The sequence below is a fragment of the Eschscholzia californica genome, unplaced genomic scaffold (genome assembly GCF_041429995.1).
Source record: "Eschscholzia californica isolate CP2 unplaced genomic scaffold, dmEscCali1.0.p SCAF_6, whole genome shotgun sequence".
Taxonomy (NCBI): Eukaryota; Viridiplantae; Streptophyta; class Magnoliopsida; order Ranunculales; family Papaveraceae; genus Eschscholzia; species Eschscholzia californica.
Genome location: NW_028238483.1, coordinates 37,689,112 through 37,711,043, shown reverse-complemented (window position 1 = coordinate 37,711,043; position 21,932 = coordinate 37,689,112). Strand labels below are relative to the sequence as shown.

The following is a 21,932-nucleotide window of genomic DNA, read 5'->3' as shown; positions in this document are numbered from 1 at the left end:
TGGGACTCTCAATAAAAGAAACTCTAAAATTTCTAGTTGTCAAGTGTCAAAAAGTAAAACTCTGAGTGTCTCTTTCTTATGTGGCTATTTCCAAACACTCTTACAAAAAACTTTCTCTAATGTAGACTCTATAAAAATCATGATTTTAAAGTAAATGGTTGAGGTGACACTTGGAGAAACTAGAGTAAACACTCTATAATAAATGCATCCACCTCATAATAGAGTGTCTAACAAAGTGTCTCATTATAAAAAATCTTTTAACAAAAATTTTAAAAAATCATATGTGAAACTCTACGTGTTAGAGTTTGAGTTTTCCATTGGAGATGCTCTTAGCTAGACCTAAAATGGAGAACGTAATGTAGTTCTATGATGAACGTTGTTCCGTGTTCCTATTGATAGGCATTGTGATATTATCTTTGTAAAGTAGGTGCCCTACTTGTGAGTTGTGACCTTTGTCTCCTCAGTCCTCTGAAATTTTAGAAACATTCAGTCGATAGGAATTTCTTTTTTGCCCTGCTAAACAAATCACTTGGTAGAAGCAGCGCCTGCCGCCTCCTATCCACTTCGAAGGGCGCAAAACGGAGGTCGTCGCAACCTCTCAAAAAAACCTAGTGAGAGAAAATTAGGAGCATAGAACCACTCCAGGAGTGCAGATAACGAGATAAAATTTCCATAAACTTTTGGAAGAATTACCACTCCTAGTTAAGCTTAAACAGGAAAACAAATTCATACCAAATTCATACCAAATTCATAAATTTTCATACCAAATTCATCTGAATACCTTTTCATTTCAGTCAATTTCTACCAGTTTTCTCCCAATTTCATCTCTAAAACTACTAGGGATTTCAGGAAAACAATGGCCGCCGCTCAAACAGTTTCCGTCTTAGGTCTATCGACGTCTCCGTCTTTGCATTCCACAAAATGCGTTCGTTCTTCAAACTCTGTGGCATTTCCTCGAAATTTGAATTCAGACTGTTCAGTGAATTCTTTTCTAGGGCAAAGTATTTCGATTAGTCCCTCGAATTTATGGTCTTTAGGTCCCAAAAGGAAAAGCTTGACTAATACAATTTTGTTTAGTCTTCCAACTGCGTAAGTTTTCTGAACTCAGATTACTCTTATTGGAAATTTCATTTTTGAATGTTGCTAAAACCTCTCTCTACCTCTCTTAATGCAGGTCACCAGAGAGAGATTCGACTGACACGGTTCCGAAGTAAGCAAGTTTATCAAATTCATTGTTGTTAGTATTACTTTTTTTTTTTGTATATTTTGATGTTATTCTGTCTAAATGAGTTGTGTTTATAATGGGTATTGGTTTTAGATGGTCTTCATCAGGGATAAAGTCGTTTGCTATGTCTGAATTGGAAGCGAGGAAGCTCAAGTACCCAAATACTGGTACTGAAGCTCTTCTTATGGGGATTTTGGTTGAGGGTTAGTGGTTTCTATCTCTATCAAGTTTTATTTGTTGGCTTATAAAGTAATCGTTTTGCTAGAGTCTTGTTTGCATAGAAGATTTGAGTGGTATTAGTTTTGGGTGGAATGCAATTTTTGGAGTTAGGCCGATAAGGGAAGAAGATATAATGTAAAATTATTATCTCATGTATTGCCGCTAGATTAAATGAAACGTGTGGTATGATACGATAGACCTCATCTAGTCTTCCTTAGAACTCCTTCAAAGAGTTTAATCAATTGGGTATGAAGCCAGGTCTTGGTTGCAGTAACAAAGGATGAGTAATCTGGCCCTAGACCTGTAAGGGTATGAAGGACGAGCTCGATATCTGGATCTGGAGCATGAGAGACTGAAATAGTAATGAATATTTCCTAAAATTTTCCGACACATTCAGCCATAGTTAGGTTGTTCTTCCGGATCATTTGCAAGTGTAGATTGAATTTCTACTCTGGTGCAGTGTTCTAAGCAGAGGTAAGGGGACAACTCCCTTGAAGTCTGGAAACCGGGAGTTTGACATAGGATTCAGAAGGAGACAGCGGTGTTTAGCCAATTGATCACTGTTTGGTCTACTCCAGTCCATTGACGGAGTGCTAGTCTACTAGATTGGTTCATCAAGGTCTGTTTCTCGATTTCTTATGAAGGGAGGGGGTGGATTGATGAAAGATCAAAATGGGTGAAGAGGTCTTGGGATTTCATTATAGGAGGAACTTGCTTCTTCCATTTTAAGAAGTTTGTGTTATCAAGCTTGATCTACACTAAGGGAACTGCATTGGTTAGGGTAGGAAATGGGTAATGGTCATAGCAGCCACAGTTGAGATGACGGTCGACGGCGACAAAGAAACCTATGTTTGTCATACCATGAAAGAGTGTAAATCTTTGATATCGTTTTATGAAAGGACAGAGGGTATTTATAATGATTTGAATATATAGTTACATGACTTGGTCGTTGCCAAGACTCGAATTATCTCAAATATATTCTAATCTCTATCACTCAGTTGTGAACTTAGAAAATTTAAACAATAGAGATCATGTTTCTTAGAATTCATGTTTCCCATGATTCATGTTTCTTCCGTCCAAAGAAACTGCTAGAGTGCGTTGTAGTTATTCATGTTTCTTCCCATGATTCATATTTCTTGACTATGTGTAGGAGTTTGGTGGTAAAGATATGATAGAAATACGTGGGGTCCATTTCTTCTAGGGGTTTTTGAAATAGAATCAAGTGGAAATTGAAGGAGATGCGATTGTTGTAAGCATGTAGTCAAAGAATTATCATGACATAAGTTGTAGCACATATTGGCCCAGGATTTTGCAGTCTGTTTGGTGGATCCTGAATTGTTGTCACAAGGCTTTTGTTGATTTACAGATCTATTTGAGCAACTTTTACATGGTGACTTTCTTGCTGAAAATTGGAATATAAACTCATAATAGTGAACTTGTTTATTGGAGGGAAAAGAATGAAATAAAGTAAGAAATGGGAAAGCTTTACCTCGGGGTTGCGATGAAAGGATACGTGAACAAGTACAATAACCTCCAAATAAGTTATCCTATGAAAAGTCATACACAGCGGCTTAATCTCTTCAATTTTAGAGGAGATATACCGGACGTTTTTGCTCATATCGTGCATGTTTGTACATGTTAGCACTAGAATCATTTCCTAAATAGTAGAGCAACGTAGAGCCCCGACATCAAGGGTAGTGCAAGTTAGTAACTAAGCTCATAGCCACTTATCAATTGATCAAGGAGTACATTTCGTGTCAATTGAAGGTTTATACTTGTTATGCAGCCTAAACAATAGATAGCACATTCCTTGTTCTTTTATCAAAAATTGTTCTACATTGGAACCAATTATCCAACCTTTAATTTGAAGTCACTTCCTTACTGTCTTCAGGAACCAATTTTGCAGCAAAGTTCTTGCGTGCAAATGGCATTACTCTGTTGAAAGTACGAGAAGAATCTATCAAGTTACTTGGAAAATCCGATATGTACTATTTTAGCCCTGAGCATCCACCATTGTGTGAAGCAGCTCAAAGAGCACTCGATTGGGCTGTTGATGAGAAACTGAAATCTGGTAATATACTGATAATGTAGCTCTCTAGTGTCTCTATTATATGGTTTTCATATGTTAAAAGGCAGTACTTGCATTTTTTTTCTTGGCTCTGTGAACAACCAAACGTGTGATAATCGCTGGCATAGATTTAGGTTCATGTACACGCTAGTTAGACAGTTTCATGCTCGAGGCATATTATATGTAGTTGGCACCACAGGAAATTCTCAGACATCTCAGTTTCTTGTAGATACTGTGTTTTTCATTCCCACCACATGTAGCCAACAATTTGGATAACTCAGAAAATTTCCAGTTTCATCACTTAAGCCTGTAGAAGAAAGGAGATACAAATTTGACATTAATGAATGTCTTTAAGTGCCCATTCTTTTCATGTCAAGTGATCGTGGCAGTTCATTTTCACCCATTTGATGGTTTTAGGAAAATAAATCAATAAGCCATTAGAACAAATGGGAATAGTTCTTCAATTTTGGGCTTAAAGTACATTCTTTAGGTTTGAAATCTTGAATATATTTATCCCAAGCAACAAAGCAAATGAAAATGTTAATGCTTAAAAGATTTGGTTAACCTTTTACCAATGTAGAAACTGCTTCTCTCCTAATCTTATTCTTGCACGTCAACCATATATTTTGCCTTATATCGATGTTTAGACCATCATGTTTTATCTACCAAAACTCGTCAAATATGCAGGTGAAAGTGGGGAAATAACCACAACTCATTTGCTTCTAGGCATTTGGTTAGAGAAAGAATCAGCAGGTTACAAGATAATGGCTTCTCTCGGATTTGACGATGAGAAAGCTAATGAACTCAAGAAATCTGTAAGTTACTAAAGCCTGGGCTCTTCTGGTGTAAGTACAATATTTCCTACATCCTTAATATGGGTTGTGTTACTTGCAGGTAAATGAAGAATAAGAGCAGCGAAAATTTTCTCTTCATCTTCGTTGTCCTGAAAAGCCTTGTAGAAAACGTCGAAAAGAAAAGATTTCGACGATTGAGTCTGGCAGATTTTTAATATTATGAAAGTTTGCCAACGTTCTTATTGCAGTTATCTTTTCACTTTCCCAACAATTACTTGAAGATTGTAGAAAATGTTTTAGTGATAAAAAAGAAAGGGATCCAATTTGTACCAAAAACAGACTTTGAGTTCGTATTTAGGGAAATTAAATTCTGGTCTTTGCTAGAAAAGTTTGGCGAAATAAATAGCATATCACATTATCAGTCGTCTAAGCGATCATGGTTTCTTGACACTGCTAAGATGAAATGATTAAAGTTCCTCTTCTTTTTTTCCCATTTTGTATTGGCGAGAGGCTCTATGGTCGTTGTTTTGTTTATAGTCTAATTTCTAGGCGGGAAGTTTTATAAGGCCTCCCCAATTTTGTTAAAAGCCCTCCCCATGAACCATTTTACTTGGTAAATTATCATTGAGGGGGGCCTTTTAACAAAAATGAGGGGCCCTATAAAATCTCCCTTTCTAGGCTCCCAAATCCCCCACTACAGTCAATTTTGATGAGATAATATACGTCGGAATAACCTGTACTTGTCCATTAGGGTTGGCTATGTCTAACTCGAACTTGTTGGTTGGGTTGTAGGTATTGCCGAGCTAAATGTGTTGCCTAAAAAAGCTTGCCTACTCTGAAAACATCTGAATCACTATAGCCGAGATTTCCCTAACATTTTTTTCATCGATACGGGATCATTACTCCTTTTGAAATGATTATTGATTTATGGAATATGTACGATATGCGGAATGGAAAGCGAACTATTATAGGATCTCGGGGTAAAATTCCTGCAGTCTTTTCTTATTTTTAAAGTATTGGTGAAAGTAAAGCAAGATATTGTTAATTATGTCTAAATAAAGTCTTTAATCCTTGTTATTAGCTGGTTTATTAATGAGGCTTTCCTTTTCTTATGGAATGATTAAAGTGAAAGACCTACTAATCACCTAATTAGATTCCCTAATTAACACTTAAAACTATTTCTTCCACTACCTTCTCACTTTGAATAAAATTTTGTTTTGTTTATATCTCTCTTATTTTCCTATTCCAAGTTGAAGTAGTGATTCCTATTAAACCCCAACAATTTTCAAAAGTCATTTAGAATATGTCTAAAACCATTATGGTATGATCAGTAATTTACTTTGAGATTATAGAAGTAGGTCTCTTCAGGGGAAAAAAGAAAGTTTTCAAAAGAGAAAGCTGCTTGGAAACTTGGCGTCCAAATAGGATCCCTCATCGGCCCTAGCATTTTTTTCTTGCGCTCAAACTCTTTCAACCTTACAAGTCTCAACCTAAATCTCTTTACTCCTAAATCGTTGAAATCCCAAACTAATGGGTTCAGGGAAAGGTTTATCCATGGAAGACTTCTCCCGTTGTAGGTTAAAAGAAAGATGCAATGAAAATGAGGACAATACTTTTCAAGAGGGATAAAAAGAGAAAAAACATATGAACTATTACGTTTCATTAACGGAATCATAGTCATGGTAAATTAAATTATAAACTGGACAAAAATTGGGGTCAGAATTCAAGTCTGCCACAAGTTGGTGGCCAAATTGGAATTGACCCTTTTGACTTTAGAAGTGGTGGAAGCAGCTTCTATAGTTCTCAACAAGTATGTGTTTGGATGGTCCCATCCAAAAATTAGCTTTGTCTACATCAAGTGGAAGAAATTTCACACCTAAAAGCAAGCACCTTATTCGTATATACACTTCTCCTTTGCTTTTCATGCCCTACCTTCTTTTTATTCTCTTTCATTTAGTCTTTTCTTTTAAGTGCCCAAAGGATTTTTAGGTGGGATTAATTTTTTTTTAGTTGAATATTGACCTAATTTAATTCCTTTAAATCTTTAGATCTAATTTAATTGGCATGTATTCAGATCTGCATAGTGAGCTAAATAAAGATATACAAATCTATAGACTGTAACTATCTTATAAGTGACACTCAGGAGTTGGGATGATATTCTAATCCAAATAAGAAAACGTATTTCGAATTTTCGATGATTTTGGTATAACTGATATGTCATTTGATTATCATATAGCACGATATTTAGATATATTTCGTCTTTTAGATCACTTTTCTGGTGGTAGTTCAATGGTGAATATACCACCCAAATAGTAGTGAAGTTAGTCATGTGGCGAAAAACTAATCTACAATATAGAAGTAATGAAATTGGTGGTCTACACTAATGCTTGGACCTTCTTGTACTATTTAAGTCTAAGTATAAACCTTAACTTTATTTTGTAAATTAAAAATTCCTAATTAGTTGGATCCAATTAAAGGCCCCATCAATCAAAGCATTTGTTTGGGTGATGGGGAATTTTGAAAAAGAAACAATGAGATGTCAAGCAAAAAATGGTTCAGGAGATCCTCCAATTGGCCCAAGTGTTGGCATGGGTGGGCAAATTCCACCCATGTAAAATGCTTCATGTGGGCAAATAACTTTGGCCAAACCCACCCAATCAAGGGTTAGTTCAGAAAGTCAAGTTCTAGTATGAATTGGTAGTCTCATCACTGTCATGGTAAAAAAAATATCCTTTCTTAGATAATTTGTTTCACTAAAAAAACAATCCATCATCTTGACATTATCTACCGGTTTGTTTTCAAAATTCTCACCTCTGTTTTGTCGACGTTATTTACATGTAAAGTTATATGTGATTGACACATTTGTTATAGAGAAAATTATGATTTTTTTCGATATATTAAATTTCGAAAGAAGATTTTTTTTCTCTAGAAATAAGATAAACTATGACCGAACTCTTTTATAAGTCTAGGAAATGAGACTTATAGTAGACATAATGTAGGTAACAACTCCAACAAAAGAGTACTAATTTTATTATAGGATGTTAAAGAACTACCTTTATTAGTTTATAAATAAGAACTTGGAAGCAATTGAATTTAACAAACACATCTTGAGTTGTTCTTATGGTGACAGACAAGGGATCCTGAAGTATCACCTAGTTTGTTCCTCTGTTTCTAGCTTACAATTCCTGTCTGGTTTAATATATTAAAATGCTCCTACAAAAATGTAATTATTATTTTTTGCTTGTATACTTGAATATTACCACAATTTTTCAATAAATTAAGGACTACTTCATTGGACCACTTAAAGGAAAGGAAGTAATTTTTCTTCTCTTCGAGTTACTTGTGGAGTCAGTGGGAAGTCGAATCCTAGACAATTGATGGTATAGTTTGTGGGTGATTTCCCTCTTGCTTAAAAAACTTAAAAGCAGTTGTTTTACTTGTACTGTAAAATGAAATGATTCAGTAAAAAAAATCTCTTTAAGAGATCAAATTACAAGACAAATTTGTTGATAGTTGTGAGTTCTAGAAGCCACAATATTAGGCCGCAATTTGGAAATTCCTCCTTTGCTTAGTAACCCTTCCGCCAAATTCTCTTTGTACCCCTGTCTACGATGTTGATCCCATAAACGAGAATTTTAAAAAAGAATTAAGTAGTATATCAAGACTCAAGTGATGGGATGAATAAAAAATAGTATGTTTTTTAGGAGTAGCATTAAAACCAAGAATAGTAAGATAATTGGTCTCAGGAGAGGGACAAGTCAGCAGATATTTTATGAAGTCCCAAATCACTCTTGGATTTAACAAAGATTTGTTGGTAAAACCCTAGTTGAGAAAAAAATGTGATTCAGACCCTCTTCCCCAAACCACCCAATACACTGAATAGTACTTATTGTTCATGCATCACCCAAAATCTGAAATGTTTAAACATTTGAAGATATGGTTGGATGTTTTGGGGGTACCTTTGTTCTATTTGTTGGATATCGGTTAAGGTTTGGTCCCATACAAAAGATTCACAAATATAATGAGATTTTATAAAAAAAAAAATGGTAGTATATTAGTTTCTTTGATTTCATTTCAGATACAAAATCTTAATCGACTGTGCCAAGTAAGATTTAAGGCCGTTGGTTAGGATTCATTTTTTTTTCTATTTAAGTAATTAGAAAATTAAATTGTTTATTAGATGTGACGTCCTAAGCCTTACCAATAATCCATATTGTCCCGTTTTTAGATACTCGAATCTATGCCCAACAATTAAGAGATTTTGTTCTTCGCAAAAACTCACGAGTCCATCCAAAAATTTGACACTTATTAAGCTTGAGCAAACACCTATAACCTAGACTTGTCACTTTTCTGAGCGATGTGGGACTATCACAACGTCGCCGAGAGTTGGAGATTGTGATAGTCACACATCGTTTGCGAGAGAATCTGAAGCCTATGCTTAGGTGTATGCTCAAGTAAGTGTCAAGACCTTTTGGATGTCTTTGTGGAGCCTTCGCCATCCAGTATCTGCTGAGCTTAGACATGGGAGATCAATATCGACTATTGCTAAGACTTAGGGCGTCGTACTAGAAGGATATCTTTATTTCCCTAAAAAATTACGGGTTAGTTGTCGTGTACAAGTTTATGGCCATTGCTTTCACTGTTTTTGAGATCTACATATGCAAATCTTCATAAACTATGGAAATTGAACAACAAAAAGATGGTAGAAGATTGCATTATTGAGTTTCATCATTTCATCAATCATTTCAAAACAACTTTCATGGAGTTAACTATATTAGAACCATACTATTTCTATTAGATAAAATAAACTTTGTGATTAAAGCAAACCACCAAAATAGGTTTTCAATTATCTTCTTAAAGGGGCCACAAAAAAAGGTTGGCAAGATTTTAAAATGTATCCTACCTCTTGGATGCAATAGAAGCATACAGTATACATGTTGTAGTTACATGGTTATCCTCTTTGCCATTATTCAATTTAAAGTGTAAAGTAATCTTTAAAAAATCATAAAAAGAACATTTATTAAATATAAAAAGTGTAACCTATATAATATCTAGGTGATTTTTTCGCCTAAAATGAGCTTAGGTTAAAACAATCCCACATACGGAAAAAAAATTAAGTTTGAATTGGAAGTCCCTCATCCGGCAACCCTACTGGAATCGAATATTTAGGAGCTCTCAAAAATTTAGAGGCTCCGAAAACAGGGAGTTCTCATTTGGGAGCCGATATTGGGTTTGCTCTTAAGCTTAGCCTAGTTGGCTTTATAAAAGATAGAAAAAAAGACAACAAGATGTCAACAACCCATCAAACTCTAGCTTTCACTCTTCTCTCAATTGACTAAATTTTTTGTAAAAGCTTTCAACATACCACGAGCTCTCACCTGCATCTCCAAACTCTTTCATTTATCCTTATCGCTCTCTCTCTCTCCCTCTCCCTCTCTCTCTCCACAATTCCATCCATCTCCATACTTCAATTATTTCTGTCTCCCCCACCCTCCACTCCACCCACCTTATTTTCTTCCCAACCTCATATCTCAATCAACAAACACTACAACTCTCATAAATTTCCATCAACTTGTTCAATTCTTCATCTTAATCTTCACTTTTGAATTCATTTCAAATACTAGCTATGGTACTTGAAACACTGCTAATTAAGGTCAAAAATGTAATCTCACACCGTTCCGATACCGTTCGTACAATTTCAACAACAAATAACAAGAAGATAATCATCAAGAAGTCTCACCATATTGGTGTTTTAGCATTTGAGATTGCTTCTCTAATGTCTAAGCTTCTTCAATTATGGCAATCTCTCTCTGATAAAAACATAATTCAACTTAGAAATGAATCCATTTCTCTTGAAGGTGTTCATAAAATCATCTCTAATGATGAAACCTTTCTTCTTAGTTTAGCTTGTGCTGAAGTAGTAGAAAATTTAAGATCCATTTCTACTTATGTTTCTAGGCTTGGTAAAAACTGTGTTGATTCGAGTCTTCGAAATTTCGACTCATTGTTTGAAGAATTCGCTAATACGGGTCAAGATCTTCATGGTTGGGTATTAAGTTCTAAAGAGATGGAGAATAAACAAAAGAAGATCGATCGATATGTCTCATTAACAACTAGTCTTTATAGAGAAATGGATGAACTTTCAGAGATCGAAAGTGCTTTTCGAAAAGTACTAAAATGTAGTGATAATGAAGCTTTAATCAAAGAGAAGAAAATTAGTGATCTTCAACAAAGAGTTTTTTGGATTAAACAAGAAGTGAAACATCTCAAAGATAGTTCATTATGGAACAAAAATATTGATTCAATTACAAAATTACTTGCAAGATCAGTCTTTACTTGTTTATCAAGAATCAAACTTGTTTTCGGTATCGGTCAAGGACCCATTATATATGATTCATTACCACGAAGTTCATCGGTTTCGGCTGCCATTTATCCTTCTGAAAATACTTGTGAAGGTAAGTTCATGTCAAGTCCATTAATGGAGAAGAAAGATGATTTAAACCTAGGGTTCTTCGAGTCGAATTCGAATCTACTAAAACCTCCACCAAGTACATTAGGAGCAGTGGGATTAGCTCTACATTATGGTAATTTGATTATAGTGATAGAAAAGATGATAAGATCACCACATTTAGTAGGTATTGATGCAAGAGATGATCTTTATAGTATGTTACCAACTAGTATTAGGGTTTCATTAAGGAGAAGACTAAAAGGAGTTGGATTTTCGGCGAGTGATTCGGCACTTGCAAGTGAATGGAGAGAAGCTTTAATGAAGATTTTAAGTTGGTTATCACCATTAGCTCATAATATGATCAAATGGCAAAATGAAAGAAGCTTTGAACAACAAAATTTGAATAATCAAAATAATGTTCTTCTTTTACAGACATTATATTTCGCGAATCAGTCGAAGACAGAAGCAGCTATTACTGAACTTCTTGTCGGTTTGAATTATATTTGGAGGTTTGAGAGAGAGATGAATGCTAAGGCATTATTGCAATGCTCAAACATTAATGGGTTCTTGAGTTCTTGTTGAAGGATGATTAGCCATTCTTAATTACTATTCTTAATTTCTTGTGATAGTTTGATTAGATTGAGCTTTTTATTGCTTGATTTCGAGTAGGAGAGTTTGGCTTGTGATTAACCTAGAATTATGTATACTAAATTGATGGTAAATAACATAAATGAGTAATTTTGTTTCCTTCTCGTATGATTTATGGTCTTAGAGTCATTTGTTCATCTAATTACGCGTAATTAAGCAATTATGCAAAGGGTAGAAGGCAAACAAATAAAAATAAAATAGTACAAAGCTAGGAGCCAAATCCAACTTGGCTCCAAGTACATATGACCACAAATAATTTAGAAATCAAACGAGTTGTACTTGTTATAAACCTAGAATAAGAAATAGACATCGAACTTAATTCAAATTATTGTTCGTATAGTTATACGATTATAATGCAGATGAGGAGGAATCTTGATCTCAGTTGTCAAAATCATGATTCAAATTAAGACATCGTAAGGAATGAAAGGACACCTCTTTGATTCCATATGTGAACTTCAATTCAATGACTACATCAAACAACTTAAACTCAAAATTAAAATATATTTAATCAAATTAGTTCGATTTGATTCATCATACTATTAAATACTTTTAACTTTGTTTATATATTATTTGTCTTGGAATCTAAAAACATAATTCATCATATCTTTGAAGAATAAATGAAAAATGACAACTCTAGTACTAATCAACCCACATGCCCTAACATGTTCTTATCAATGGTGAAGTGATCTGGTTCTCTTTTTCTTTTATTCTCTTGATTCAATTTAAGGATTCAACAAACTAATTTTTATGTAATTTAAACATAAATTTATAAATGTCAAAAGGAGCAAGTTAGATCTGACTCATGAACTCTCAGATTTCTCCCACGATACGTCATGCCCAAGCCCAATCGAGATGCTGGCTAGCTGACAAACACTGACCCACGCCCAATTCAAATGTATATGGAGGAGAGAGACAAGAGTTACCAGTTATTTGGGGCTCTCATAAAAGACGTAAACCTTCAAGATACTAGGAATTGTCTCTGTAACTGGATACTGCATCATCTCCTCATCTATGATAACAAAATGGAGCCCCAAGACCTGTAAGGAGGAAAAAAGAAGAGAAGTTAACGTGTAAGTTGCTATAATCAAAAGAAAAAATGGAAATTCTGACTGTGTAGAAAAGTATAGGACACTACAATATATATACGTGTATGCGAAAGAATGCAACTTATCAATAAACCCAAAGAGATTACTTTAATAAAGAAATACTGAGCAGTAAAAAATGAAAAGATGGTGTCACTGAATAGCTATATATGTACCTTTAAGTCGATCTCACAGAAGCAAATTTCGGGCGTACTCAATTGGCTGCCACAAACTATACAATATTGGCTGCCACTCAATATAATAACACGATCTCTTGGATTTCAACTATATTGGAATATAATCAGTGTAGATGCTCAAAGATACACATATCTTTCATGAGATGCATAGGTTGCGTCTATGGTTATTGAAAATGTGAAGATATTACTGGAGAAGATGATAGCATCTTTATAAGGCTTGTGGACCTTATTGTCCATGAGATCTTCAACAAACTGTTGTGGGTTTCAAATGTTAAAGCTCTACAAACATATAAGAAGTGAAAGGATGGGTTCGAAGAAAATCACCTTCACAGCATGTGTTCATTGTCGCGTAACGAGTAAGGAAATGAAGTGGGTTTGAAACAAGAAGACTTATAGGTTCTTGATTAATAGAAATAAATAGCTTCCTCTTCATTGAGAACAAATGAATCGTCTCGATAAGATTCACATCTTGTGTCCATATGTTCTGCAAGTTTTCCGATTTCGTCATATATCTCTTCTATTTGATAATGAGATTTATCTTCCGCTACAAACCCGTGTCTCTCGTGCTTAACCTCGATCCAACTATAAGCAACTTCCTTTGTCATATTCATCTCTTTCATCGATTTCCTTATTCTACTGGCGTCATCCCATCTAGCAGCTGCGGCATAAATGTTGGACAATGAAACATATCTTGAACTGTTTCCAGGTTCTAACTCAAACAGAGCTTCTGCTGCCTTCCTCGCGAGATTCAAGTTTCCATGAACACGACATGCACCTAAAAGTGCACCCCACATCCCAACACGATCCAATTGGCAAGGTGCACTCTCAATCAACCTCATTGCTTCCTCAAGCCTATTTTTACGGCCAAGCATATCTATCAGTAAAGCGTAGTGCTCTGATCTTGGACATACACCATAACTCTCCATCAGTTGAAAAACACGTAGTCCTTCTGATACCAAACCAATGTGACTACAAGCAGATAACACCCCAAGAAATGTTACATGATTTAATGGTGAAACACCCATTTTGATCATCCTCTCAAAAACAAGAATCGACTCTTTTCCGTAGCCATTTTGAGCAAACCCGGTTACAAGTGAGTTCCAAGAAACAATATCCTTCTCAGGCATCAAATCAAATAATATTTCAGCCGATTTCATATCTCCACACTTTGCATACATGTCAATCAAAGCATTGAAAGTAAATATGTTAAACAATTCTTTTCTACTACTACTAATTCTTATAATATGTCCATGAACTTGCTTACCTCTTTCGATAAGAGCTAAATCAGAGCAAGCACTCAAAATGCTAACAAACGTGAAAGCACTAGGAGGAACTCTCTCATCCTGCATTCTCTTAAAGAGAGCCAACGCCTCATCTCCACGTCCATTTTGTGCATAACTCGCAATCAAAGCTGTCCATGACACAGTATTCTTAACCGGAATCTGATCAAACAACAAACAAGCTTCTTCTAATCTAGATGCTCGGGCATAAGCAACAACTAATGAAGTCCAAGTGACAACATCTCTTTCCACCATTCGATTAAAAAGAGAAAATGATGCATCTGGTTCACAACACTTCCCATAAGCATCAATTAAAGAATTATGCATAATGAGATTCAAATCTAAACCAATCACAGTTACAAATCCATGAACTTGTCTTATCAATTCCAATGCTCCCAAGCTAGAGCAAGCCGTAACTATACCCACAAAAGTAAATTTATCAATTAACATACAATTCCTCTTCTTATACATTCTCTTAAATATATCTAATGCTTCTCTATGAAATCCATTATGGGTTAAACCTGAAATCATAGAATTATAAGTAACAACATTTGGGTCAGGCATTTCATCGAGTAACTTGTGAGCTTTATCGAAGTTACCCAATCGAGAATAAGCAGATAGAATTGTATTCCAAGAATGGGTATTTCTTGTTTCAATGCCATTGAAGACATTTTGAGCATTTTCGATTGAATTACATTTTGCATACACATCTATGAGACGATTTGTGAAGTATATGTTGAAGTTTAGAGCTGTTTTGATAAGATGAGAATGAAAGATTTTCCCAAGTTTGATATCTTTAGTTCTTATACACTTTTCTATTATTGATGTGTAGTGCTGGATTTGATCAGGTATTTTGATGGAATCATTAGTTGTATACATTTTGTTATTTCTTTGAAGAAAATTTGATTCATGAGATTGAGATGGGTATTTTTGGAGGGAAAGAAAAGAAAGATGGAAGTTTGTTTGAGGAGTATGGAGAAGAAGAGTTGATCATGTGTGTAGTTGTAAGCTCATCCTACTCTTTAAATGATGTTTTTTCACAAGTAGCAAATAGCCCTTGATCTCACATCTCCTTACCTAACACATTAGGTAGTAACTTTCAACCCGGTTACTCGTCGACCTAACTCTGATATCATTTTAAGACCTAACTCTGATATCATTTTAAGTTATCGAATTCATTCAATTTAGAACCAATTGACCATTCGACTAGACATTATATTCGGATACCACTATTCTCACATTTATATGGTTGTCAACCATGACAGACGTGTATCTACTTATTCTTCTTGTTGTGATATTTTAATATTTAATCATCACTAGGTAATCAATGTCATATAACTATGTGCAAGAGAATGTAGAAGACAATTCTAAAAAAGACTAGTATCCATATAATATTTCAAATTCCTCAATTTTAGAAAGCAATAACAAAAAACCTAAAATAAAAAATTAAAAACTAAAACAACTTCATAAACGATTCTCTATTTTATCAGCCTTGATCACCGGGTTAGCCGCAGTTATTGCCTCACGACCCAAACCCTTAAAATCGAACGTACAAGAATGCTCCTCTGGGTACCGATGACTTGAACAATACGTAAACCCGCACCGACACTTGAACCCGGTTAACCCTACCCGTTTCTTGCAACTACTGCACCGATTCTTCAAACCCGTATTCGGTTTCGCATCCGTTGAAATTTCTTCCGGCGATGAAATCGCCGAAGACGAAGAATCAACGACGGCGACAGGAGCGGGAGGACTTGATTCGATCTTCTTTGTTGGTTGAAGTGGTTTTTTAGGGTTTAGTGATTCTTTTACGGCTACTTTAGCAGATGCTGATTGTTCTTCTTTGATTTGAGAATCTCTGTAACACTTTGAACATAGATTCATAGTCGCTGCTGTTCCAAAAAATCCACATCCGTTTGCACAGTGAATGATTTCGGGTTGTTGTTGACACCCAGTTTCGTTTTTGAAGCTATCTTCAGAACCCATCTCTCTTTCTCTCTCTAGATTTCACAGACTCTCTCTTTCCTTCTCTTTAAATTTCGCAATTTCTTTGAAAAATTCAGAACGAGAATTGGGAATATATAGTGTGTAGATAGATATGGGGATTCCGATATCGACTAAAATACCCTTTTCTTCTTTCATATGGATAGGATACTTCTATTGTCATTAACGCATTCAGTAAGGGTATGTTAGGGAATTCCATTTTAGGTGAGGAACTTTCTAGAAGAAATTTTTACTCAAAAGTCCAAAAAATGACCCTATAACTAGGATTTGGCCCACCATAGATTATTATAACTTGCAAAATCCATTTTTTCAAAAATAATCCTAATCCAACCCAATTTCGGATCCCTAGGTCACTTTTCCCATCTCTAGGAAGCCCATACTTTAAATAATCTCTATTATACCCTTTATATTTATATAAGAGAAGATGCATGGGTTTTTTCCTTCCATTTGTATCTCTTTCCCTCCTCAAAACTTTCTCTTTCCCTTCTCAAAACTTTCCATCCTTTTTCTCTCTCCTATATCTGCTCTCTCCTCCATAAGAGAAAGAAATCTTTCCTTCCATTTTTCTCTCTCCTCTATATCTCCTTAACAACTACTAAGATACAGGGATCCGGAAAGTTTTACAGGTTAGAGTTTCCTTATCTTCATCCCTTCATCTTCATCATAAACCCTCATCTTCATCTTCTTTGCATTTTGCTTAAAACAACATAAACCCTCATCTTCATCTTCTTTGCACTTTGCTTAAAACATCATAAACACTCATCTTCTTCTGTAAATTTTCGTTTCATAAACCCTCATCTTCATCTTCTTCTGTAAATTTTCGTTTCTTAAAACATCATAAAACTGTCTTCTTCTTTATTTTTTTGTTTCATAAAACTTTCTTTCTTCTTCTGTACTTTTTTTCATCTTCATGATCTTTATCATCAACACCATGATTTGTTCCATGAACCTTCTTTAGTTTTTAGAGAGTTTGTGTTCATCTTCATCATCATTATCACCAACACCATGTTTTGTTCAACCATGTTTTGTTCATTGAACCTTCTTTGTTCTTCATCTTCATTTTGTTTTCCATTTTTTTTTCTTTAAACTTTGTCTATATGAAATTTCGTTTGGTTTTTACACTCATATATATTTTGTGACACAACAAGTTATGTCCTAAGAAAAATCCAATATGTTTTCTGTTTTCATAATTTTCATGTGTTCTGTTTTCATAAATTTCATGAAACATATTTTCACTTCCACAAACACAAATTCCTTTGTTTAAAGTATTTTCTGTTTTCGGAAGTATATACTCATGTTATCACCTCGTTGTGATTTCATGTTATCTGTTTTCATATATTTCATGAACATATTTCCAATTCCACTAACACAAATCTTTTTGTTCAAATTATTTTATGTTTACAGAAGCATATATTGTTGTGTTTATAAGTAGTAAATATTGTCTGCGTTTTTCACATAAAAACTCTTCCTTTTAAGAACATTACATTTGAATTTGTTTTTGTCAGTTTGTTAGGATTTGTCTTCGAACCAATGCATTTTCAGAAACATAAAGTTATGTGTTCTCAGAATATATATTAATTTGAAGACATTTTTCTACAGCACTTGCATATGGAGGTCGACCTACAGCCAGATCAGGCACCACGGTGAACACATAACTTTCAGAAACATAAAGATTTTAAACACCAGTAATGAGGTTTTTCTTGATGTTTCTAGAAATTTCATATCTGAGTATTACTTCCTCATTAATTAATTTCTTAACATGGTGAACAACTTTTACAGAGTTTTTTGTTTAAGAATTCAAAAAGTACAAACTTAGATCTATTTTTCGGTTTCTCTCTCTAGAAATTACGTTTTAGTAGATATTGATGTTTAACAGACAAATTGACAAGTATTTTAAGCATTTTAGAATATGTTGTTAGCACGATGTTAATACAATGAGCAAATTGAAAAATGTTTTCTGTATTTTTATAGTTGTTACCATCAAAATCCAGATTTCTGTTTTCATAAATTTCTTGAACATATTTTCACTTTCACTAACATAAACATTTTTTTTTTCAGATTATTTTTTGTTTACGGAAGCATATATTGTTGTGTTTATAGGTAGTAAATATTGTCTGGGGTTTTCACATAAAAACTTTCTTGTTCATCTGTATGTTTTCGTTGATGTTTCATGTTTTTCAGATTTCATGTTTTATTTTACTTCTTTGCAGGTTTGGACAAAGAAATTGATGTGCATCAGGTAATTTCGGAAAAAAATTACCTTTTGGATGTAAACATATTCAGATATGTTTCCATTTGATGAACCAATTTCTTTTTAGATGTAAACATATTCAGATATGTTTTAAAATACCTAAAATGTGTTACTTGCATACGAAACTTTGTCTGCATTAGCCAACATCTGTCCTGTTGTACATGAAGCATATTTTAATATGTTCAGATAATAAGTCATATATTTTGTGAAATATTTTACTTTGTTCAGATAATAAAATCGTTTATATGTTCTTCAATGTTAAGGAGGAGCTGGAACCAGAGAGTGAAGAAGAGACAAGATTGTTACAATTCAGTGAAAAGTTGGTTTATCAAGTGAATATGAAAAGTTGGTTTTTCAAGTGAATATGGAAGACAAATTAGGGAATTTATGAACATTATCTATTTTGCCTTCTACCTAATTTTAAGATGTTTTAACTTTTATTTCTGTACTCCCTAACATTTAGTTTTGTGTTCGAGTATATTATTACATCATCAAAAATATTTCCCAACAAATTAGGTTTTGTTCCAACCATATTTTCAACATCAAAAATGTGTTTGAACAAATCTTTGGTTGTTCTCAATAATTCTGTAATCCCGAACAAATTCATATATGCTCCAAGGAATTTTACAACCTCAAACATATTTCCGAACAAATTAGTTTTTTGCATGAAGAAAATTTACAAGTTCAAAGATTTGTTTGAACAAATCAATCTTTGTTTGTTCTCAATAATGTTTTGTTTCCGAACAAATTCATATATGCTCCAAGAAAATTTACAACCTCAGAAATATTTTCGAACAAATTAGTTTTTGCATGAAGAAAATTGACAACTTAAAATTTTGTTTTGACCAAAAAAACATTCGCAACCAAAGTTAAGCAAATATTAAGTATATGCTCCAAACAAATATTAAGTTTTTCATGCCAGTATCACAAGCCAATCACTCTTTTAATTAATTAACTTCAAAATAGAGATCCTCAATATACATTCCCAGTTAACAACAGAAACAGATTTATCTAAACAAATCTAGATATGCTCTAAGCAACTATTAAATTGCTCCACCAAATATTAAGTTTCTTCGACAAGTTTTATATTGTCTTCCATATTCACTTGAAGAACTAACTTTTCACTGAATTGTAACAATCTCGTCTCTTCTTCACTCTCTGCTTCCAGCTCCTCCTTAACCTTGAAGAACATATAAACGATTTTATTATCTGAATAAAGTAAAATGTTTCACAAAATATAGGTCTTATTATCTGAACATACTAAAATATGCTATATGCACAACAGGACATATGTTGGCTAATGCAGACAAAGTTTCGTATGCAAGTAACACATTTAAGGTATTTCAAAATATATCTAAATATGTTTACATCCAAAAAGAAATTGACTCATCCAAATGGAAACATATCTGACTTTGTTAACATCCAAAATTAAATAGCCTCATCCAAATGGAAACATATCTGACTATGTTGACATCAAAAAATAAATAGCGTCATCCAAATGGAAACATATATCTGACTCTATTGACATCCAAAAATAAATAGCCTCATCCAAAATGGAAACATATCTGAATATGTTTACATACAAAAAGAAATTGACTCATCCAAAATGGAAACATATCTAAATTTGTTGACATCCAAAAATAAATAGCCTCATCCAAATGGAAACATATCTGACTATGTTGACATCAAAAAAATAAATAGCTTCATCCAAATGGAAACATATCCGACTATGTTGACATCAAAAAATAAATAGCCTCATCAAAATGGAAACATATCTGACTCTATTGACATCCAAGAATAAATAGTCTTATCCAAAATGGAAACATATCTGAATATGTTTACATGCAAAAAGAAAATGGCTTATCCAAAATGGAAACATATCTGAATTTGTTGACATCCAAAAATGAATAGCCTCATCCAAATGGAAACATATCTGACTATGTTGACATCAAAAAATAAATAGTTTCATCCAAATGGAAACATATCTGACTATGTTGGCATCAAAAAATAAATAACCTCATCCAAATGGAAACATATCTCACTCTATTGACATCCAAAAATAAATAGCCTCATCCAAAATGAAAACATATCTGAATATGTTTACATGTAAAAAGAAATTGGCTCATCCAAAATGGAAACATATCTGAATTTGTTGACATCTACAAAGAAAGTGTTTCCGAAATTACCTGATTTGCCTTAGATGAAGCAGATGTCATAGTTGGATTTTTAGTGATTTTCTTTGATGTTACCATAGCGTAAAAGCTTCTGCATAATCAAAAATGTTGATTACATATCAATGAATGTAAAAAGCAAATCAACCATGATAAAAAATCATTCTTAAATGTAAAGAAGAAAAAAACAAGTGTTCCAAACACTAAGAATCTTCAATAGAATCCTAAATATCAATCTGTAAAATATATTGTTTCCACTAAATATAAAACATAAAACCCTAGATTTTTACATTATTGGCTAATGCAGACAAAGTTTCCACTAAATATATTGTTTGCACAACAGGACATATGTTGGCTAATGCAGACAAAGTTTCGTATGCAAGTAACACATTTTAGGTATTTCAAAACATATCTAAATATGTTTACATCCAAAAAGAAATTGGCTCATCCAAATGGTTACATATCTGACTATGTTGACATCAAAAAATAAATAGCCTCATCCAAATGGAAACATATCTGACTCTATTGACATCCAAAAAGAAATTGGCTCGTCCAAAATGGAAACACATCTGAATATGTTTACATGCAAAAAGAAATTGGCTCATCCAAAATAGAAACACATCTGAATATGTTTACATGCAAAAAGAAATTGGCTCATCCAAAATAGAAACATATCTGAATATGTTTACATGCAAAAAGAAATTGGCTCATCCAAAATGAAAACATATCTGAATTTGTTGACATCCAAAAGGAAAGTGTTTCCGAAATTACCTGATTTGCCTTAGATGAAGCAGATGTCATAGTTGGATTTTTAGTGATATTCTTTGATGTTACCATAGCGTAAAAGCTTCTGCATAATCAAAAATGTTGATTACATATCAATGAATGTAAAAAAGCAAATCAACCATGATAAAAAATCATTCTTAAATGTAAAGAAGAAAAAAACAAGTGTTCCAAACACTAAGAATCTTCAATAGAATCCTAAATATCAATCTATCAAATATATATTGTTTCCACTAAATATAAAACATAAAACCCTAGATTTTTCACCTAAAAATCAATCTATCAAATATATATTGTTTCCACTAAATATAGAACATAAAATCCAAGATATTTCCCAAACAAACCCTAAAAGTGTTCAAACAGATTGCACTTTTTCACCCTAAATATAAAGAAGAAAAAAAACCTAGATTTTTCACCCTAAAAATCAATCTATCATGTTGTTTCCACTAAATATAGAACATAAAATCCAAGATTTTTCCCAAACAAAACCCTAAAAGTGTTCAACCTGTCGAAAAATGCTAAGTGATTCGGTCGAGAAACGCTAAGAGATCTTCCAAAATGGGTTTTGGTTTTTTGGAAGGTTTAAACGGTTCAGAGAAAGTAAAGAGAAAAACTAGGAGTGGTAATGGTTTTTGGGAAACTGTTGAATGAGAAGTTGGAAAGGTTGGGTTGTTTTTTTAAGAAAGTTTAGGAAGAGAGAGAAACTTTTTCGGTCACATCTCAAAATCCTTAATTTTGGGCGGGAAAAGAGGGAAAGGATAT

The 21,932-nt window shown here is 33.6% G+C and overlaps 3 protein-coding genes and 1 pseudogene across 6 annotated transcripts; 2 read left to right on the top strand and 2 right to left on the bottom strand.

The window, feature by feature from the left end:
* The first annotated feature begins 425 nt into the window (after positions 1-425).
* Positions 426-4,694, top strand: LOC147534452 (ATP-dependent Clp protease ATP-binding subunit CLPT1, chloroplastic-like). The gene is made up of 6 exons (XM_086649451.1): positions 426-1,089; positions 1,175-1,210; positions 1,319-1,428; positions 3,336-3,515; positions 4,200-4,327; positions 4,407-4,694. Exons 1-6 carry the CDS (start codon positions 857-859, stop codon positions 4,419-4,421), a joined length of 702 nt encoding a protein of 233 aa, XP_086505577.1. The 5' UTR covers positions 426-856; the 3' UTR covers positions 4,422-4,694.
* Positions 4,695-9,602: 4,908 nt separating this feature from the next.
* LOC147534451 (protein PSK SIMULATOR 1-like) lies at positions 9,603-11,510 on the top strand. Its single transcript, XM_086649172.1, has one exon. The coding sequence runs from the start codon at positions 9,933-9,935 to the stop codon at positions 11,334-11,336; it is 1,404 nt and encodes a 467-aa protein (XP_086505298.1). The 5' UTR covers positions 9,603-9,932; the 3' UTR covers positions 11,337-11,510.
* Positions 11,511-11,905: 395 nt separating this feature from the next.
* On the bottom strand, positions 11,906-16,013 carry LOC147534449 (pentatricopeptide repeat-containing protein At2g21090 pseudogene; annotated as a pseudogene). Of its 3 annotated transcripts, XR_015227934.1 has the most exons (3): positions 13,006-15,040; positions 12,661-12,933; positions 11,906-12,439 (listed from the first exon to the last, which is right to left on the bottom strand). The product of XR_015227934.1 is annotated as a pentatricopeptide repeat-containing protein At2g21090 pseudogene, transcript variant X2 (transcript). The 3 variants fall into 3 exon arrangements; XR_015227933.1 differs by having other exon boundaries at positions 12,661-16,013; XR_015227935.1 differs by lacking the exon at positions 12,661-12,933 and having other exon boundaries at positions 13,006-15,173.
* On the bottom strand, positions 15,426-15,947 carry LOC147534450 (zinc finger A20 and AN1 domain-containing stress-associated protein 1-like). Its single transcript, XM_086650127.1, has one exon. The coding sequence runs from the start codon at positions 15,945-15,947 to the stop codon at positions 15,426-15,428; it is 522 nt and encodes a 173-aa protein (XP_086506253.1).
* Positions 16,014-21,932: the final 5,919 nt, after the last annotated feature.